General features: G+C 43.1%; 1 protein-coding gene across 2 annotated transcripts; it reads left to right on the top strand.

Annotated features, from left to right (window-relative positions):
• The first annotated feature begins 826 nt into the window (after positions 1-826).
• Positions 827-9,494, top strand: LOC135506903 (neurotrophin receptor-interacting factor homolog). 2 transcript variants are annotated; one of them, XM_064926330.1, is made up of 7 exons: positions 827-1,109; positions 1,513-1,643; positions 1,819-1,980; positions 4,415-4,579; positions 5,942-6,053; positions 6,291-6,418; positions 7,988-9,494. In XM_064926330.1, exons 1-7 carry the CDS (start codon positions 827-829, stop codon positions 9,002-9,004), a joined length of 1,998 nt encoding a protein of 665 aa, XP_064782402.1. In that variant the 3' UTR covers positions 9,005-9,494. The 2 variants fall into 2 exon arrangements, with proteins under 2 accessions (XP_064782402.1, XP_064782403.1); XM_064926331.1 differs by lacking the exon at positions 7,988-9,494 and having other exon boundaries at positions 6,291-7,661.
• Positions 9,495-18,548: the final 9,054 nt, after the last annotated feature.

The raw sequence follows: 18,548 nt of genomic DNA, 5'->3' as shown, positions 1-18,548 counted from the left end.
CTGAGAGGAGTGGTGTGAGTAGTAGATCTGTACCAGGAGAGGGATAGGCTAAAAAGTTATATAGGTTTCAGTAAGATTGGATTTTTAGCATTTATAGCAATGGTTATAAACTGTACTGCAGGGATGGAACGGAAGGTGCAGAAAAGTTTGAGGTAGTGGTGGCAGCTGGAAAAAGGTATTTTGGTGTGCAAGACTTGACAGAAGAATTACAGGGTGTGTTAAGTGGTGATGCCTCCCGGGTGGCGCAGTGGTTAAAGGTGCTGTACTGCAGAGCCAGCTGTGTCACCGGAGACTCTGGGTTCGCGCCCAGGCTCCCGAGCTTGTATGGGAGTTGTAGCGATGAGACAAGATAGTGGCTACTAAACATTTGGATACCATGAAATTGGGGAGAAAAAGGGCACAAAAAAAAGTTGATGATGGCTTGAAGTAGGAATAAATACAGTTAATTAGTGGAGCAATTTTGAAATTATAAAGTTAGATGATAGGGTATTTATTTCTCACATTTTTATTTTTCAAGCAAAGTATAAGGGAGTTGTACTGCAGTCTAGTAGGTGGCGGTAATGCAACAAATTGGATGTCAACCGCCGTTAAACTTCATAGAAGAAGAAGAAGTAAACGGAAGTGAACAGTGACCAGGAACAATTTCCACGTTAGCGTTTTTATTGTCGTTAATTATACGTTTATTAACACCATGGAACTCAAAATATGACTAATTGAACTTAACAGCATTACATACTCACCCCATGTAGTCTTTAATTCGCGTTGGAAAAGGGACTTGTTCGATTTACGTTATCTTGGTAACGCTAGCGGCTAACGTTAGCTAACAATGGCTAACTGTATGGTTTTTCACACTCAAATTGCCTCCATTATGGAGGTACTAGCGAATGCAGCCGTGGCAGATATATGTAAACTCGTAGATGACGACTATGCAGTGTTTCGTTTGGAAATAACTCAAAGCCAGAAAGAAAACAGGGCATTGCGGAGGAAACTACAGCTACTGGAACTGAAGACGGCACGGGAGCGCGCCGAGAGGACAATGCGAGAGCGCGTCGTCGCCAGTCGTCCCAGTAGTGTCAAGATCCTCGACCGATACAGAGGAATCGCAAGAGGTAAATCAGTGGAGGCTGCTGAGGGGAGGATGGCTCATTATAATGTCTGGAACGGTGCAAATGGAATGACATCAAACACATTGATACCGTTCTGCTAATTCTGCTCCTGCCATTACCACGAGCCCGTCCTCCCCAATTAAGCTGCCACCAACCTCCTGTGATGTTCATATATAACTTGGTACAGTAGCCCCATTCCCCTCTGTACATGTGTTCAGATGTGTTACCCAGAATTTGGTCTTGGTCAGTTTTTGGACAGTATGCAATAATTCCCCTGATTACTTATCCATCATATTCTAACCAGATTCTTGATTTACTTGTTAAAACTGTCAATAGTCTACAACATAGAGGTAAGCATTGACAGTACCCATTTTAACCACCTCTTTTCCCCCAATCACTCTATCAGGTGAAGGAAATCTCACTGGAGGCCACAGGAGCTTTGTGAAGCCAGCGGGACATAATACATGGAGAGATGACCGACCAATCACCGTTGATGAGGGGAGTGGAACCTCAACCCAGCACGTTATCATGATAGAGGTTAGTGTAATAGTATTACATCAAAATTAGAGTACATCAAATGTGGCCAGTTTATTTCAGAAAGGCTCCCCTCAGCTATTTATTTGCTTACATGTACATCCTAATTTATCTGCCATAGAGGAGCTTGTGAGACTTCCCTATGACATTGTTATCCAATAGCCTCCTCTCTTGTCAGTCTGCAGAGGCTGAAAGTCCTGGGGTCAAGCTGGATAGGTCTGAAGAAGAGGAAGACCCACGGCACAGCAGAGACATCAAGACTGGAGGGACTGGAGCGCTCCCTGTAGCCACGGAGGACCCCGCCCCAGCGCAGCCCAGGACCCGACACAGCATCACGGAGGTCAGTGGAACGCTGAACACCGTCCTCAAGTCAGAGACCAACACAGAGACTTTAACAGTAACACAAAGGCTTTTACACACAGGATCTGACCACAGGTCAGACTCGGAGAGACTGGGGCTTGGGGGACTGGGGTGTCCTCCTGCTCCAAGCTCAGAATATTTACTTTACAGTAACCCGAGCCCGAGGACGGTTCATTCCAATCCAGATTCAGGTGATGTGTTAAATGCTGACGATGATCCATGTTGTTCTTACACTACAGAGATGGACCCTGGCAACATATCCTTGGGTTTAGAGACACAGACTGATCTGTCTAGAGGAGACTGGAATCGGTACAGTAGTAGTGTGTACTCTGAAGGGTGCTTAGATAAGAAAAGGGAGGGTCTAGTTGTAGATGAAGTGACTGTGAAAGTGGAGGGCGACACTCCTCCCACATGGAATGCAGATAGTCACCTAGGCGATGGACACTCACAGGGCAGAGATTTCTTAGATTACAGGGAAAGCTTAGTGTCCACGTCGATGGGGCCTTCTGATTCACACGGGCGTATCCTTTTCGATCAGGTATTGAACTCAAACGACAGGGCTAGAGCCGAGACTCAGGGAGGGGGAGCCACATCAGGCAATAGTAAAGAGAAACGGTTCCTCTGCATGTTCTGTAACAAAGGCTTCAGCTGCGCCCAGAAGGTGGAGATCCACCAGAGGGTCCACACAGGAGAGAAACCATACAGCTGCCCCCAGTGTCACATGCGCTTCGCGCAGTCTGGCAGCCTGAAGAGGCACCAGAAGGTCCACACAGGGGAGAAACCCTTCAGCTGCCCTCAGTGTGATAAGAGGTTCTCCCGTCAGCACCTGCTGAAGACGCACCTGAAGGTCCACACAGGAGAGAGGCCGTTCGCCTGTACACATTGTGGGAAGAGGTTCTCAGAGAGGAGCTACCTCAAGATACACCAGAAGAAAAACCATTCCACTCTATAGCTTCTGAAGTGTTGATCACCTCCTGCATTAAAAACGACTATTAATTGTCATTGTTGTCAGCAGAAAAGATCCACAGATGCATTTGGATTAACAAGAGTAACAGATTTCAGTGTTGAATATTCCTGGGTAGAATATTCAACACTACGTAAAGGTAGACTCAGCGAGATGATGTAGATCTGGGTTCACCAACTGGCGGCTCGCGGTTCAGTTATCTAAGCAATTTAAAACGAATACATTCGTATTTGTTTTTATTGTTGGACATAAACACCAGCAAATCAGTTCCAATTGATTTTAATTTTGGAAATCTGTTCCTGAGTTTTCCCATGTTTAATAGAAAGATATGTGATCGTATACAAATTTAAGCAAGGTTTGAAATTATTATATTTTTGTCAAATATTATATCTGTTTGGGCTTCTTGCGGTCAATTTTCATTCTACAAATTATAATTATGTTCCGGCCCCTTGACCACCTGCAAGAAAGATATCGGCCCACAGCTGAATCAAGTTGATGATCTCTGACTTCGATGCACAAAGTAAACAGCAGTAGTGGGTCAATTTCCGCAATAACTAAGAGTGTTGAAGCATGAGGCTGAACAAGGAATAATGAGAGTAACAGATTTCAGTGTTGAATATTCCTTGGTAGAATATAGTATCCAGACATTGTGTGATATATAAGGCATATATAAGCCTAATGAGTCTGTTTCATATTGTGTTTGTACTGTACATTTGATGTTAAATCCATTACTTCCTTTCAACTACCCAAAAAATTCCCAATACACTTCTAATGAGAAAAGAAATGCAGTTAATCAAGTAAATACAGATTTGTTCCTGTGACATGTGTATGTGTGATTTTCATATGGTGTATTTAGAACTCGTTTATGTTTAATAAACACAAAATGTGACTTTTCATTCAAAGACTGTCATTGAAACTCTTTAGTATACATCACTTCTGATCTCACCATATTCTGCATAAACATGACGTTTTAATCAATATACATTTTGCACTTAATAAATATACCTACACATACCCACCACAGCAGGCTGCTGAGAGGAGAATGGCAAATGGAATGACGTCAAACACCTGGAAACCATGTGTTTGATGTATTTATACCATTCCACCTATTCCGCTCCAGTCATTAACACAAGCCCGTTTTCCCCAATTAAGGTGCCACCAACTTTCTGTGATACCCACACACCAACAAACACCTACTGTACACATCAGAATAGTTTTGTCAGGTTTGTCTGATGACTTTTGACTTATCATAGCTGACTTATTTTTACCCACATCATATTTATGTCCACCATGATGGGTTTAAGAACAATGAAGTCATTCTGTAACTACAGTATAGGACTCAAACTTAGTGGGGATGGGTAAACACTCCATGTTGAAAGTGTGTTTATTATCTGTGTGTACATACCTGAGGGAGTGTATGTCTGTGTAATCTGTATCACCTCTCATCCAGGAGGAGGAGGGTCCAGAAGTGCTGCTGGTGAAGGAGGAGGGGTGTGAGGAGGGTCTGGGGAACCTTGAGGGGACCATGGTCATGGAGGACAACCAGACTACACCTCCTCCTGAACCCACAGAGGAACCAGCTGAGCAGCACAGGACCACACACAGTCTCACTGAGGTGAGCCCACTGAACTACTGTCTGAATGGTTTTAGGTCAGCAGCATAGCCACAAAGCCACTCAGAGTATGAGTGCTGATCTAGGATCAGTTTAGTCTTTTAGAGCATAGTGAATAAGATTTATATGGAAGGATCCTAGATCAGCAATCCTACTCTGAGACTATGTGGATACAGGCCCAGGTTTTGATAATTGTGTCTTAAGTGTGGCACCATGCCTTTGAATTGTCAAACCATTAAAGAGTGTGTCATGGAAATTCTACACATGGGACACTCAAAGTCAATCTTAAATGAATCATTGTTTATTACCAGCATGCTGAGAGGTCAGTCAAACTTAGATGCATAAGGTATCAGTCTGAAGTGAGCTATACCGGGGCAGTCCCGTTAGTTGTCTTAAATATTTACGCAGGCAAGTTATATTTGCATGATTTAGCTTATTCATCATTCATAATTAATTCCTCATTAACGTTTGGTTCATTCATGTGACAGACAAATACCTCACGAGGCTTCTTCTGTACAAGCTGAGACCTTGAAACTGAGATATCCTTTCGTTCTCTAAACAAAGTTCTGAGTGTACTGCCAAATTGCAGATACTGATAGTGAGGATTTGTTCAGTCAGTCACTTGTATAAACACAGAAATTGGTTATTAGAAATGCACAAACATCTCTTCAGAGTGGGGCAGTCATCTAAGGCACTGCCTGGCAGTGCTAGCTGTACCACTAGAGATTCTGGGTTCGAGTCCAGGGTCTGTCGCAGTTGGCCGCGACCGGGAGACCCATGGGGCGGCGCACAATTGGCCCGGTGTCGTCCGGGTTAGGGGAGGGTTTGTCCAACAGGGATGTCCTTGTCCTGGCGACTCCTGTGGCGGACCAGGCAAAGTGCACGCTGACATGGTTGTCAGGTGCACAGTGTTTCCTCCGACACATTGGTGCGGCTGGCTTCCGGGTTAAGTGGGCATTGGGTCAAGAAGCAGTGCAGCTTGGTTGGGTTGTGTTTCGGAGGACACACGGCTCTCGACCTTCACCTCTCCCGTGTCCATAAGGGAGTTGCAGCAATGAGACAAGACTGTAACTACCAATTGGATACCACGAAATTTGGGTAAAAAAACTGTCAAGTAATCAAATTAACTAATGAGGTCTTGATGAATTTTGTCTTAAGTGTGGTACCATGCCTTTTAAATGAACAAACTGTTAAAGAGTGTCAAGTAATCAAATCAACTAACACGTTTCCATATTATCAAATAAATTTACCTGTTTGCATAGTACTCAGAGCAATCCCTAATTGCCCAATCAGAAAATGCTCCATAGCAGGGTGCTCATATCAGATTTCTTGATCCAACATCCTCACACTCTGTATCTCTTACAGTCAGTAGACATGGAGGATTGGAAGCCTGATCTGCTGCTGGTCAAAGAGGAGACAATAGAAGACGGACCAGATAGTATTGACCTGCCGAGTGGACTAAAGATGGGGGAGCAAGGTAAGGGTGAAATGCATATAGCCTACATACAGTAATAGATCTACACTGGGAATAGTGATGCACCTGGCTATTCTTTTTTTTCTTCATTCATAAATACAATTTATGTTTACATATAAAAACACACATTATAATGTATGATATATATAATGTATAACCAGGTGATTGACCAGGTAAAAAAACAACATACGTAAAGTTTTCTATGCCATGTAAAGTCTATTTTGTAACCTCTTCCTGCAGGTGGTTGGCTGGAGGCTAACAGAGGAGATTGGGCTCCCATCTTGGATTCCCAGACCCAGACCAGTGCAGTCAAGCTCCCAGGGAACAACATCACTGAGCAGGCCAGGACCAGAGGTGACATAGTGGAGGTCAGTGGATGGGACAGCGTCCTCAACTCTGGGCTGGGGAACAACACTGTTAACCAGAAACAGATAGTGGGACACAAAACAACAACCAATCTTAGTCTCCATGACAACAGACTGGCTGTGACCAGGGAGAGGCGTAGATTTGGTCTGCGGGGACGGGGAGGTGTCCATATGAGGCGGGAAAGAACAGACACAGACTCGGGTAGGGATGCTCCGCCCTGCTCCAATAGTTGTGATTCAGAGAGACTGATGCCTCAGGTTAACCCCCTAACAGGTACTGCCTTCAGCCTGCCTTCCATAGGATCTATCAACTGGAACATGGACCCTGCGACAACACAGACACCCCCTGGCCTTCATCCTCCTCACACTTTCCTAATGTTAAACCAGACCTCAGACAATGCCAGTGCCTCAAAACTAAATGGCAGCACCAGCCCATTGACAAATGACAGTAGTAGTGACGTTATCAGTAGATCCGGTGGCAAAGAGAAGCGCTTCCCGTGTTCATTCTGTGGGAAAGCCTTCAGTTTCCCCAAACAGGTGGAGATCCACCAGAGGATGCACACGGGGGAGAAACCATTCGGCTGCCAACTGTGTGAGAAGAGGTTCTCCCATCAGCACCACCTGAAGAGACACCAGAGGGTCCACACAGGGGAGAAACCTTTCAGCTGCCCTCAGTGTGAGAAGAGGTTCTCCCACCAGCACCAACTGAAGATGCACCTGAAGGTCCACACGGGAGAGAGGCCGTTTGCCTGTATGCACTGCGGGAAGAGGTTCTCTGAGAGGAGCTACCTTAGGATACATCAGCAGAAAATGCACATGGCCCATGTATAGAGGATAGTAACATGTTATGTACTAGCTAGTATGTTTGTAGTTAATTCTGTTGGTTTTGGATGTAGGAGGGAACTGGATGAGGTGAACTGAAGAAAGAATGAGTATGATGAGGCAGAGTAGATGATATGGTGATGGTTGGTGTGATGGTGTCTGTACAAATGCTTCACTGATGAAGAGTGACACATTTTCCCCCTTTAGGTTGATACTGGTGTTTTATAGTGAGATAACTATGGTGCCTTAATTAATGTTTACTTTATGTGAAGTTGTGTGTTATGTAATGTTGAGCCTTTTCCAATGTATTAAAAAAATTATAATATAAAGCGGGGTACCAGATTTACAGAAAAGGTCAAGTGTTACCATAGTGTAAAAGTTATTGTATTTGTCACATATCGTTTTGTGCAATAAAAGTACTATACTTCAAGTTGTCTTAGTGTATGATCATTTTGTGAAATTAAATACAAAATTGACTCTGTGCTGACTGACTTGGTTATTTTTGTATCATTGCAGGGACTGAGTTTCCCTTATCTCAGTCTAACCAGAACATTATACTTCATTATTGATTCAACACATACGGAATTGTTTTATAATAAACCCCAAAGGCTCCATATTGTTAGGTACTTCAATCACAGTGTTAGATATGGGCTTGACTGTGGTTAACATTTTATAATATCATGTTTCTGTGTGTACAGCAGAGTTTCTTATATAAACTTTTATGCTTTTCTGTACAATTTGTGTTTACAGTCTGCTGTCCATGAGGACCTGCTGATATCCGGTGTTGCTGGCTGGAGACACTGGACCTCTGAGGCGGCTGGGCACACACCCTGGCCCCGGATCAGTACCCTGGATCAGGAGCCGTCGCTCTTCCTTCCCGAGTTGGAACCAGGACCCAACCGTGAGGGACAGAGACTCCACCACCACACAGAGCACAACCAGTGGACAGGTGGATTGAATAACCTCAATCCTGGTGGTCATCAGAGAGACAGAGGCTCCAGTCAGGGATCCAGTCTGCAGCCCAGACCCTTCTCTTCACAGTCTCAGTGCAGGGATGGAGCAGGGCCTGGGGCTGATAGAGATAGACCCTCCTGTTCCTATGATACAAACACCACAGTGTCCATGATGAACAGAGAAGGTCACCCTGGGCTTCAGCCTTCACAAACAGTGGTGAGTGAACCCCTTGGAGGTAGTCTAACAGGAAGTCTGTCTTCTCCTTCAGGGTCTCATCTAATGCCTAATGACTGGGTTCATAGGAGGCCTGGGTCTAGCCTTCCTCAGTTACCTCCTGGTTACCCCACCAATACAGACAGGGTCAGGATGGGTGTTCACCACAAGAGGTACCTAGCCTATAACACGGCACCCAATCTCAACAACACCCAAACAATGGCTAGAGGTCAAGGAGGGAGCTCAAAGACTAACGACCTGAGTGTGGTGGCTCCTGCTTCTACCTCCTCTGGGTCACAACGTGGGAAGCAACGCATTAGGACGGACGCCGACAAACCGTATGCCTGCCCCACGTGTGGGAAGCGCTTCTCTGAGGCAAACTATGTGAAGCAACACCAGACCGTTCACACCAAGGAGAGGCCCTTCAAGTGTAAGCTGTGTTACAAGAGCTTCTCCTTCCTGAGTAACCTTATCAGGCATAGGGGTGTCCACAATGAGGAGGAACCCTTCAGCTGTACCCAGTGTCACATGCACTTTGCCCATGCTGGCAACCTGAAGAGGCACCAGAGAGTCCACACAAGGGAGAAATCCTCCAGCTGACCCCATTGTGAGAAGAGATTCTCCAGCCAGCACCAGCTGAAGATGCACCTCAAGGTCCACACGGGAGAGTGGCTGTTCGCCTGTACACACTGTGGGAAGAGATTCTCAGAGAGGAGCTACCTCAGGACACACCAATAGATAACCATTCCACTCTATAACATAGAAAGTAACCATACCACTCAAACCCTGAATTAAAGACAAACATGAAATGTCATTTTTGTCAGCTGATGCATTTGGAATAATGAGAGTAATAGTGTTGAATATTCCTGGGTAGAGTATTGCATCCAGACATTTATAAGCCTAAAAAGTCTGTTACATATTGTGTTTGTACTGCGTTGGATATATGATGTTCACAAATGCCATTCAACTACTTAATTTCTTTCCAAAGACACTTAATGAGAAAATAAATGTAGTTTATCATACAGATTTGTAGTTGAGACAGGTGTATGTTGGTGTATTTAACACTTGTTTATGTTTAATAAACACAAAATGGGACTTTTCATTCTAAGACTTTCATTGAGACTAGTATACATCACATCTGACCTCATCACACCAGTGGAGGTTCCTCAGAGGAAGGGGAGGACTTAAAAAAAAAAAAATTAAATAGTAAAACATTGAAAAAAGTTATCCTTTTTAGATAAGACTACTAAATATATTTACGCCATCAAATCATTGATTAAAACACACTGTTTTCTAATGGAATACAACTTGGCCGCTATGAAAGTGAACTGTGTTTACTGGTGATACGGGGTGTATTCATTCTGACCATTCTGTTGAAAAACGTTTCTTAAACGGAAGCAAATGGAACGAAACTGGGATAAACATACCTGAATTTGTCCAATGGAAACTCTCGTTTGCAACTGTTGGACGAATGATTACACATTAGATCAGCTAGATGCAGGGAAGAGTGTGCAAGGCGGTATTGAATGTGTCACTGTCTGTCCATGTGTAACTGTCTGTCACCTTAAATAATTCTGTCGACCTGTGTACACCTACTCTGTAAACTTTCATTCATAGGCTTGGTGGTAGCAACCTCATAATGGGTAAAGGGAAAATTTGAGTATCATGTAGTAGCCTAAACCTATCAATGTTACATTGAACTGGGTGAATGGAATATGAATGAAAGTCATCCAATATGCTGTAATAGAAATAAGGCCATGCTCATGAAGAAAAAAAAGACATTCTGAAGCCCACTCCCAACCCTAACCCTATAGTTCATATAGAAAATGCACTATTGGCTTCAGTCAAAGACTGCAGGGGATGCAGGGTTTTATTTTTTGTTGCCTGATATAGATATGTTTAAACTTATAACGTCCGACGTTTTGGTGTGCTATTAATCAACTTGTTTATAATTAGATACATTGTAGCTTTTCTTTTGCCATTATGTTGCCCTAGAATACTAACTATACCCTAGCTCAGTAGAATAACGTAATAGATCGATAGAATGAATGCTTCGATTTAGTTGACATTGGTGAAGACGTTTAGGTACTTGGGGAAAAAATTCATTAAATACATAACGGGACAGATTTTCTGTGTAAAATCTTCAAATTACATCAGTTTGACAGGTTGTCAGGAAAAATAAACCTGTGAAAACGGCCCAACGTGTTTCTGATAAGATTTCAGTTCGGCTTCGATGCATATTTGATGTGGTTAAAATACTATCAGTTTTTATGAGGCTTTTATGATGAAGACAGCGCCTCTACAGATGGTATCTAATTGAGCATTGCATTATCTCAAGATGCAGAAAGAAATTGCCTACGTTTGGTGTATCATTTTAGTGCAATACATACTTAATTCTGCAGGAGTTATTATGAAGGCTATAGCCCTATTCTCACGGGACTAGTATTACTAGAGAATCTCGGTTATGTATTTATTATTTATTTATGTCCGTTATCCCGGTGGACGATTCAGACGGGATTCGGTTTTTTTTGCCCCCTGTGATGCTTTCTTTTTTTTCTTCTATAAATTGACAGTTATGACGGAAGCCTATAGGTTTTTTTCTAGGCGTGAAGATTATTCAAGAAATCCAGGCGATGACAGGCTAGGCTGATAACTTGAGTTTGGTTCCCAAGTTTCTAAACCATACCAAACCATCTTTGGTAAAGTGTCGCCCTAATATTTGAATTGAGGAAGTGTGATCATAATCATTCGGATATTTTAGCTATCCGCAGTAGAATACGTCCTAAATGCCCCCAGCCTTTAGATGTCAGCTAAACAGATAATTTGCGCTTGACATACGTTTTTAGGCTATGGATGAGAAAGTGAATTTGTTCCAAAAGTTTAGCTCAGATGTATGCTACTTTGCGATCTATTAACAGCAAGTGTGGCATTAAATAGTCGCCATATTTTATATGATGGATTTGGTGATTTTCAATTCATTCGCACAAAACGTATAAACAAAGGCATTCACTGTAAAAGTCGATACATGTAGACCCTTCATATATAGGCCATGAGCAGCACTTTGCTCAATTTAACGAATCAGTTATTGTTTTCTTGCTCAAATCGCGAGAAACAACTGTCAAACTCAGACATTAAAAACACCGGGATGTTGATTCGCACGGGACGACCATTATTGGAGTTTGCAAAAAAACAGGTTGTTCTGGTTAGTCAATGTCCAGATTTTAGTTTCCATTTACAATTGAAGTCGTAAGTTTACAAACACCTTAGCCAAATACATTTAAACTTTGTTTTTCACAATTCCTGACATTTAATCCTCGTAAAAATTCCCTGTTTTAGGTCAGTTAGGATCACAACTTTATTTTAGGAATGTGAAATGTCAAAATAATAGTGTAGAGAGTGATTTATTTCAGCTTTTATTTATTTCATCACATTCCCAGTGGGTTAGAAGTTTACATATGTAACAGTACTCTTCTTGCGTTGTGTACAATCAGTCATCGACACGGAACTCCAATATGTAGCACCAGTCATGTAGCTTTATTCTGTTAGGAACGGCACAAAATTGCACGTCATGCAATGCACGTCTCACCATCCAACTCTGTACTCACGCACGCTGGTTTGGTGCTTGTTCACTGGGGCTAGTTACTAAAATAATACAATTACAATATACAATATAATATCTTTAACAATGTACCTGTTAGGAACGGCACAACATTGCACGTCTCACCATCCAAATCTGTACTCACGCACTGTATAAAATATTTTAAAAAACGCTGCATCTTTTATGTGAAGTTCGAATAACATTTACAAACAATTTTATATAAATTGTACATTTAAATCATCACTTGAGAGTATAAGAATCACTTTTGATGTACAGTGCTTGGCAACCAACAACTTACCGCTGGTTTGGTGCTTGTTCACTGGGACGATTCTAACTGGAACATCCCCCCTCGTAAGCAAGCTACGCAAACCAGCCAATAAGATGCCATGTTGAGAAGGTGAAAGCAAGACAAACTCAAACCAAAAACCCATTGGCTTAACAATAAAGTGGCCAAGGGGAATCACCAAATATTACCCTGTTACACATACACTCAATAGTATTTGGTAGCATTGCCTTTAAATGGTTTAACTTGGGTCAAACATTTCAGGTGGCCTTCCACAAGCTTCCCACATTAATAAATTGGGTGAATTTTGTCCCATTCCTCCTGACCGAGCTGGTGTAACTGAGTCAGGTTTGTAGGACTCCTTGCTCGCACATGCTTTTTCAGTTCTTGGCCACAAATTTTAGATGGGATTGAGGTCAGGGCTTGGCCACTCCAATACCTTGACTTTGTTGTCTTTAAGTCATTTTGCCACAACTTTGGAAGTATGCTTGGGGTCATTGTCCATTTGGAAGTCCCATTTGCGACCAAGCTTTAACTTCCTGACTGATGTCTTGAGATGTTGCTTCAATATATCCACATCATTTCCCCCCCTCATGATGCCATCTATTTTGTGACGTGCACCAGTCCCTCCTGCAGCAAAGCACCCCCACAACATGATGCTGCCACCCCGGTGCTTCACGGTTGGGATGGTGTTCTTCGGCTTGCAAGCCTCCCCCTTTTTCCTCCAAACATAACAATGGTCATTTTGGCTATTTTTGTTACATTTCTCCAAAAAGTACGATCTTTGTCCCCATGTGCAGTTGCAAACCGTAGTCTGGCTTTTTTATGGCGGGTATGGAGCAGTGGCTTCTTCCTTGCTGAGCGGCCTTTCAGGTTATGTCGATATAGGACTCGTTTTACTGTAGATATAGATCCTTTTTACCTGTTTCCTCCAACATCTTCACAAGGTCCTTTGCTGTTGTTCTGGGATTGATTTGCATTTTTCACACCAAAGTACGTTCATCTCTAGGAGACAGAAGGCGTCTCCTTCCTGAGCGGTATGACGGCTGCGTGGTCCTATGGTGTTTATACTTGCTTACTATTGTTTGTACAGATGAACGTGGTACCTTCAGGCATTTGGAAATTGCTCCCAAGGATGAACCAGACTAGTGGAGGTCTACAATTTTCATTCTGAGGTCTTGGCTGATTTCTTTTGATTTTCCCATGATGTCAAGCAAAGAGGCACTGAGTTTGAAGGTAGGCCTTGAAATAAATCCACAGGTACACCTCCAATTGACTCAAATGATGTCAATTAGCCGATCAGAAGCTTCTAAAGCCATTATATATTTTTCTGGAATTTTCCAAGCTGTTTAAAGGGACAGTCAACTTAATGTATGTAAACTTCTGATCCACTGGAATTGTGATATAGTGAATTATAAGTGAAATAATATGTCCCTAAACAATTGTTGGAAAAATTACTTGTCTCATGCACAAAGCAGATGTCCTAACCTATTTGGCAAAACTATAGTTTGTTAAATCAAGAAATGTGTGGAGTGGTTGAAAAACAAGTTTTAATGACTACAACCTAAGTGTAAACTTCCGACTTCAGCTGTAACTAATCTAAACAGTAGGCCACAGTTCCCTTGACATGCCATTGGCCTATTTGAAGTCCAGTTTTGTGACTGTCAGATTTGTATTCTTCACAATCATCACACGTAATATAGGTGACACTGCTATCATCCTCTTTTACCACTTCACCAAATATTTTCAGTATATTTTCACTTTTCTGGCCCTCCCATCTCTTTATTTTCAACTCTCCTTTCACAGCTTTTGTCTTCTTGAATTACACTTCGACAATGTCCTTTTTTCAACCCGCCCGCCACCCACCCAACAATATTTAATGACCCTAAATGATGTGCAGATTAGGAGTCAATCCACGCGTCACTAGTGGTTATGATATGAAGGTTTGTTTGGCTTGGAAATGTTTTTCTTGCCTGGTCACAGACAGCTGATGTGTTGTGCACTGAAGTCCACAAGCGGGAAAAGGTGAGAGGAGGAGAGCGTAGTGTTAAGTTGGCTGTATGTCCTTTGAGTGGTGGATCATTCTTGATACACATGGGAAACTGTTGAGTGTGAAAAACTCAGCAGCTTTGCAGTTCTTGACACACTCAAACAGATGCACCTGGCAACTACTACCATACCCTATTCAAAGGCACTTAAATCTTTTGTCTTGCCCATTCACCCTCTAAATGGCACACATACACAATCCATGTCTCAGGCTGAGTTCCTAATGTTTAGTACACTCAGTGTATGTATATACACTGCTCAAAAAAATAAAGGGAATACTTAAACAACATAATGTAACTACAAGTCAATCACACTTCTGTGAAATCAAACTGTCCACTTAGGAAGCAACACTGATTGACAATAAATTTCACATGCTGTTGTGCAAATGGAATAGACAACAGGTGGAAATTATAGGCAATTAGCAAGACACCCCCAATAATGGAGTGGTTCTGCAGGTGGTGACCACAGACCACTTCTCAGTTCCTATGCTTCCTGGCTGATGTTTTGGTCACTTTTGAATGCTGGCGGTGCTTTCACTCTAGTGGTAGCATGAGGCGGAGTCTACAACCCACACAAGTGGCTCAGGTAGTGCAGCTCATCCAGGATGGCACATCAATGCGAGCTGTGACAAGAAGGTTTGCTGTGTCTGTCAGCGTAGTGTCCAGAGCATGGAGGCGCTACCAGGAGACAGGCCAGTACATCAGGAAACGTGGAGGAGGCCGTAGGAGGGCAACAACCCAGCAGCAGGACCGCTACCTCTGCCTTTGTGCAAGGAGGAGCAGGAGGAGCACTGCCAGAGCCCTGCAAAATGACCTCCAGCAGGCGACAAATGTGCATGTGTCTGCTCAAACGGTCCGAAACAGACTCCTTGAGGGTGGTATGAGGGCCCGACGTCCACAGGTGGGGGTTGTGCTTACAGCCCAACACCGTGCAGGACGTTTGGCATTTGCCAGAGAACACCAAGATTGGCAAATTCGCCACTGGCGCCCTGTGCTCTTCACAGATGAAAGCAGGTTCACACTGAGCACATGAGACAGATGTGACAGAGTCTGGAGACGCCATGGAGAACGTTCTGCTGCCTGCAACATCCTCCAGCATGACCGGTTTGGCGGTGGGTCAGTCATGGTGTGGGGTGCTCTCCATAGGTAGCCTGACTGCCATTAGGTTGGGTTGTGCCGTGTGGGAGATCTTTGTGGGCTATACTCGGCCTCGGGGGGCTGTGCTTTGGCAAATTGGGTGGGGTTATATCCTTCCTATTTGGCCCTGTCCGGGGGTGTCCTCGGATGGGGCCACAGTGCCTCCTGACCCCTCCTGTCTCAGCCTCCAGTATTTATGCTGCAGTAGTTTATGTGTCGGGGGGCTAGGGTCAGTTTGTTATATCTGGAGTACTTCTCCTGTCCTATTCGGTGTCCTGTGTGAATTTAAGCGTGCTCTCTCTAATTCTCTCTTTCTCTCTTTCTTTCTCTCTCTCGGAGGACCTGAGCCCTAGGACCATGCCTCAGGACTACCTGACATGATGACTCCTTGCTGTCCCCAGTCCACCTGGCCGTGCTGCTGCTCCAGTTTCAACTGTTCTGCCTTATTATTATTTGACCATGCTGGTCATTTATGAACATTTGAACATCTTGGCCATGTTCTGTTATAATCTCCACCCGGCACAGCCAGAAGAGGACTGGCCACCCCACATAGCCTGGTTCCTCTCTAGGTTTCTTCCTAGGTTTTGGCCTTTCTAGGGAGTTTTTCCTAGCCACCGTGCTTCTACACCTGCATTGCTTGCTGTTTGGGGTTTTAGGCTGGGTTTCTGTACAGCACTTTGAGATATCAGCTGATGTACGAAGGGCTTTATAAATACATTTGATTTGATTTGATTCATTAGGTACCGAGATGAGATCCTCAGACTCCTTGTGAGACCATATGCTGGTGCGGTTGGCCCTGGGTTCCTCCTAATGCAAGACAATGCTAAACCTCATGTGGCTGGAGTGTGTCAGCAGTTCCTGCAAGAGGAAGGCATTGATGCTATGGAAGGCATTGATGCTAAGCATGAGGGTGGCAGCATCCTGTTGTGGGGGTGCTTTGCTGCAGGAGGGACTGGTGCACTTCACAAAATAGATGGCTTCATGAGAAAGGACAATTGCGTGGACATATTGAAGCAACATCTCAAGACATCAGTCAGGAAGATAAAGCTTGGTTGCAAATGGGTCTTCCAAATGGACAATGACCACAAGCATACTTCCAAAGTTGTGGCAAAATGGCTTAAGGACAATAAAGTCAAGGTATTGGAGTGGCCATCACAAAGCTGGCATCATTAAACTGAAGACTTATTTAGTTTATCAAATCAATTCTCTGTAATTATTATTATCAGGTAGATGTAATTAACTAGGAAGTCGGGGCACCAAGGAAAATATTCAGATTACAAAGTTATAATTTTCCTAATATAACTTTCAGATATTTTAATATCTGATCAATTAGTCTTCTAATTGGGGGACAAAATGGCGCCGTAGAGAGAACACTGTGTTTCAGCGAGCTCCTGTGGCATTCGTAAATTTATATTTTTACATTAATCTCCTAGCTTGAAAAAGTGGTAGATTTGGCTAAATAAGTTATCCTATAATGAGTCTTGACGGCTATTTCTCAAAAATTTCCGACAACATGCCCAACAGAACTACTAAGAACTCAACCAAAACCACCACCCCTGTAGATGTGCAGGAGGAGCTAGCTAACTTTAGTAAAGCTAACACCATTGCGGATCCAGGCACAATGGACCTGGTGATTCAAAAGATGACTGATAACATTACTAAAGTGATCGATGTTAAGACAAGAACGGTCTTGGAATCAATAGCAGGCCAATCAGCTGAACTACAGAGGGATGTGAAACGTTTTGATGAGGCGGAAGGAAGAATTGCTACAGTGGAAACTTCAACTACATCTATCTACATTTTTGATATTTTTTTTTATTTTGGACGCTAAGATAAAAGCACTTGAGAAACAGGTGCGCGAAATGAAGGAGCACATTAACGACTTGGATAATCGAGGACGCAGATGCAATATTCGTGTTGTGGGACTCCCGCAAAATTCTGAAGGGACACGTTCAGTAAAATTCTTTGAGGAATAGATCCCTGGCTACCTACAAATGGACACTAAGGCTGGTCGTGTGAAGCTGGACAGAGCCCATCATTCTCAAGCACCGAAACCCGGTCCCAACCAGCACCCACGACCAGTGGTAATAAAGTTCCACAACTTCACCGACAAGCAGCGCATCATGGATGCGGCTAGAATCATCGGCTCTGATGGTAGTCAACGTAAAGGTCCAAAGGTCTAATTCTTCAATGATTATTCCACAGCGGTTGTACGAAGACGCAAAGCAGGATTCAGTAGGATTCAGTCTAGATATTGAATGGTCAAGGTGCAATGGCAGGTAACAGACTGTGTGTATGTACATGGAACATTAGAGGGAGCCATAACCCCATTAAAAGGAAAAAGGTACTGTTTAAAAAAAAAATACAAAAAATATTGATATTGCCCTGTTGCAAGAAACTCATTTGGATGATAAGGAGCACCTGAAATTACAACAAGGGGGGTTTGGGCAAGTGTTTTTCTCATCATTTACATCCAGAAGTAGAGGTGTAGCAATTCTTGTGAAAAAGAACTTACCACTTATTAAGGTCTTGAATTGTGTGAAAGATACATTTGGTCGCTTTGTTATAATTAATGGTACTTTACAAGGGCAGAACATTTCCATAATGAATATTTACTTCCCCCCTGCCCACCCCTCTGATTTCCGCACTAAGATATTTCTAGACTTTTCAGAATTAAACTCAGACACTGCAGTGGTTGGAGGAGATTTTAATTGTTTGTTGAACTCCCTTGTTGATAAGTTTCCCAGCGGTATAGCTTCACTCTCTCCTCAAGCTAAGTCACTTAAAGCTATTTGTGATGATCTGGGGTATGCGGATGTCTGGAGAGCTTTTCATCCCTCCAACAGAGAGCTCACTTTTTTCTCTGCACCTTATGGATGTCAGACTAGAATAGATTACTTTTTTATGCCCAGGACGTCTTTGCAGTCTGTTTTATCCTCTAGGATAGGAAGCATAGTCATATCTGATCATGCTGAGGTGATCCTGGACATAAAACTCAACGGGGCATTCAATCGGTCAAGACATTGGAGGTTGAATACAACCATTCTTAAAGACCATACATTCACATCATATTTTATTACA

This window comes from Oncorhynchus masou, chromosome 20 (assembly GCF_036934945.1).
Source record: "Oncorhynchus masou masou isolate Uvic2021 chromosome 20, UVic_Omas_1.1, whole genome shotgun sequence".
Classification (NCBI taxonomy): domain Eukaryota; kingdom Metazoa; phylum Chordata; class Actinopteri; order Salmoniformes; family Salmonidae; genus Oncorhynchus; species Oncorhynchus masou.
This window is presented reverse-complemented; position numbering and strand designations above follow the sequence as displayed.

Excerpts from the sequence above, each read along its gene's own strand:
- LOC135506903 (XM_064926330.1), top strand. The coding sequence starts at position 827 with ATGGCTAACTGTATGGTTTTTCACACTCAAATTGCCTCCATTATGGAG. Across the intron at positions 1,644-1,818 it reads AGCACGTTATCATGATAGAG|TCTGCAGAGGCTGAAAGTCC; the intron begins GTTAGTGTAATA and ends CTCTCTTGTCAG. Across the intron at positions 6,419-7,987 it reads CCAGAGGTGACATAGTGGAG|TCTGCTGTCCATGAGGACCT; the intron begins GTCAGTGGATGG and ends TTGTGTTTACAG.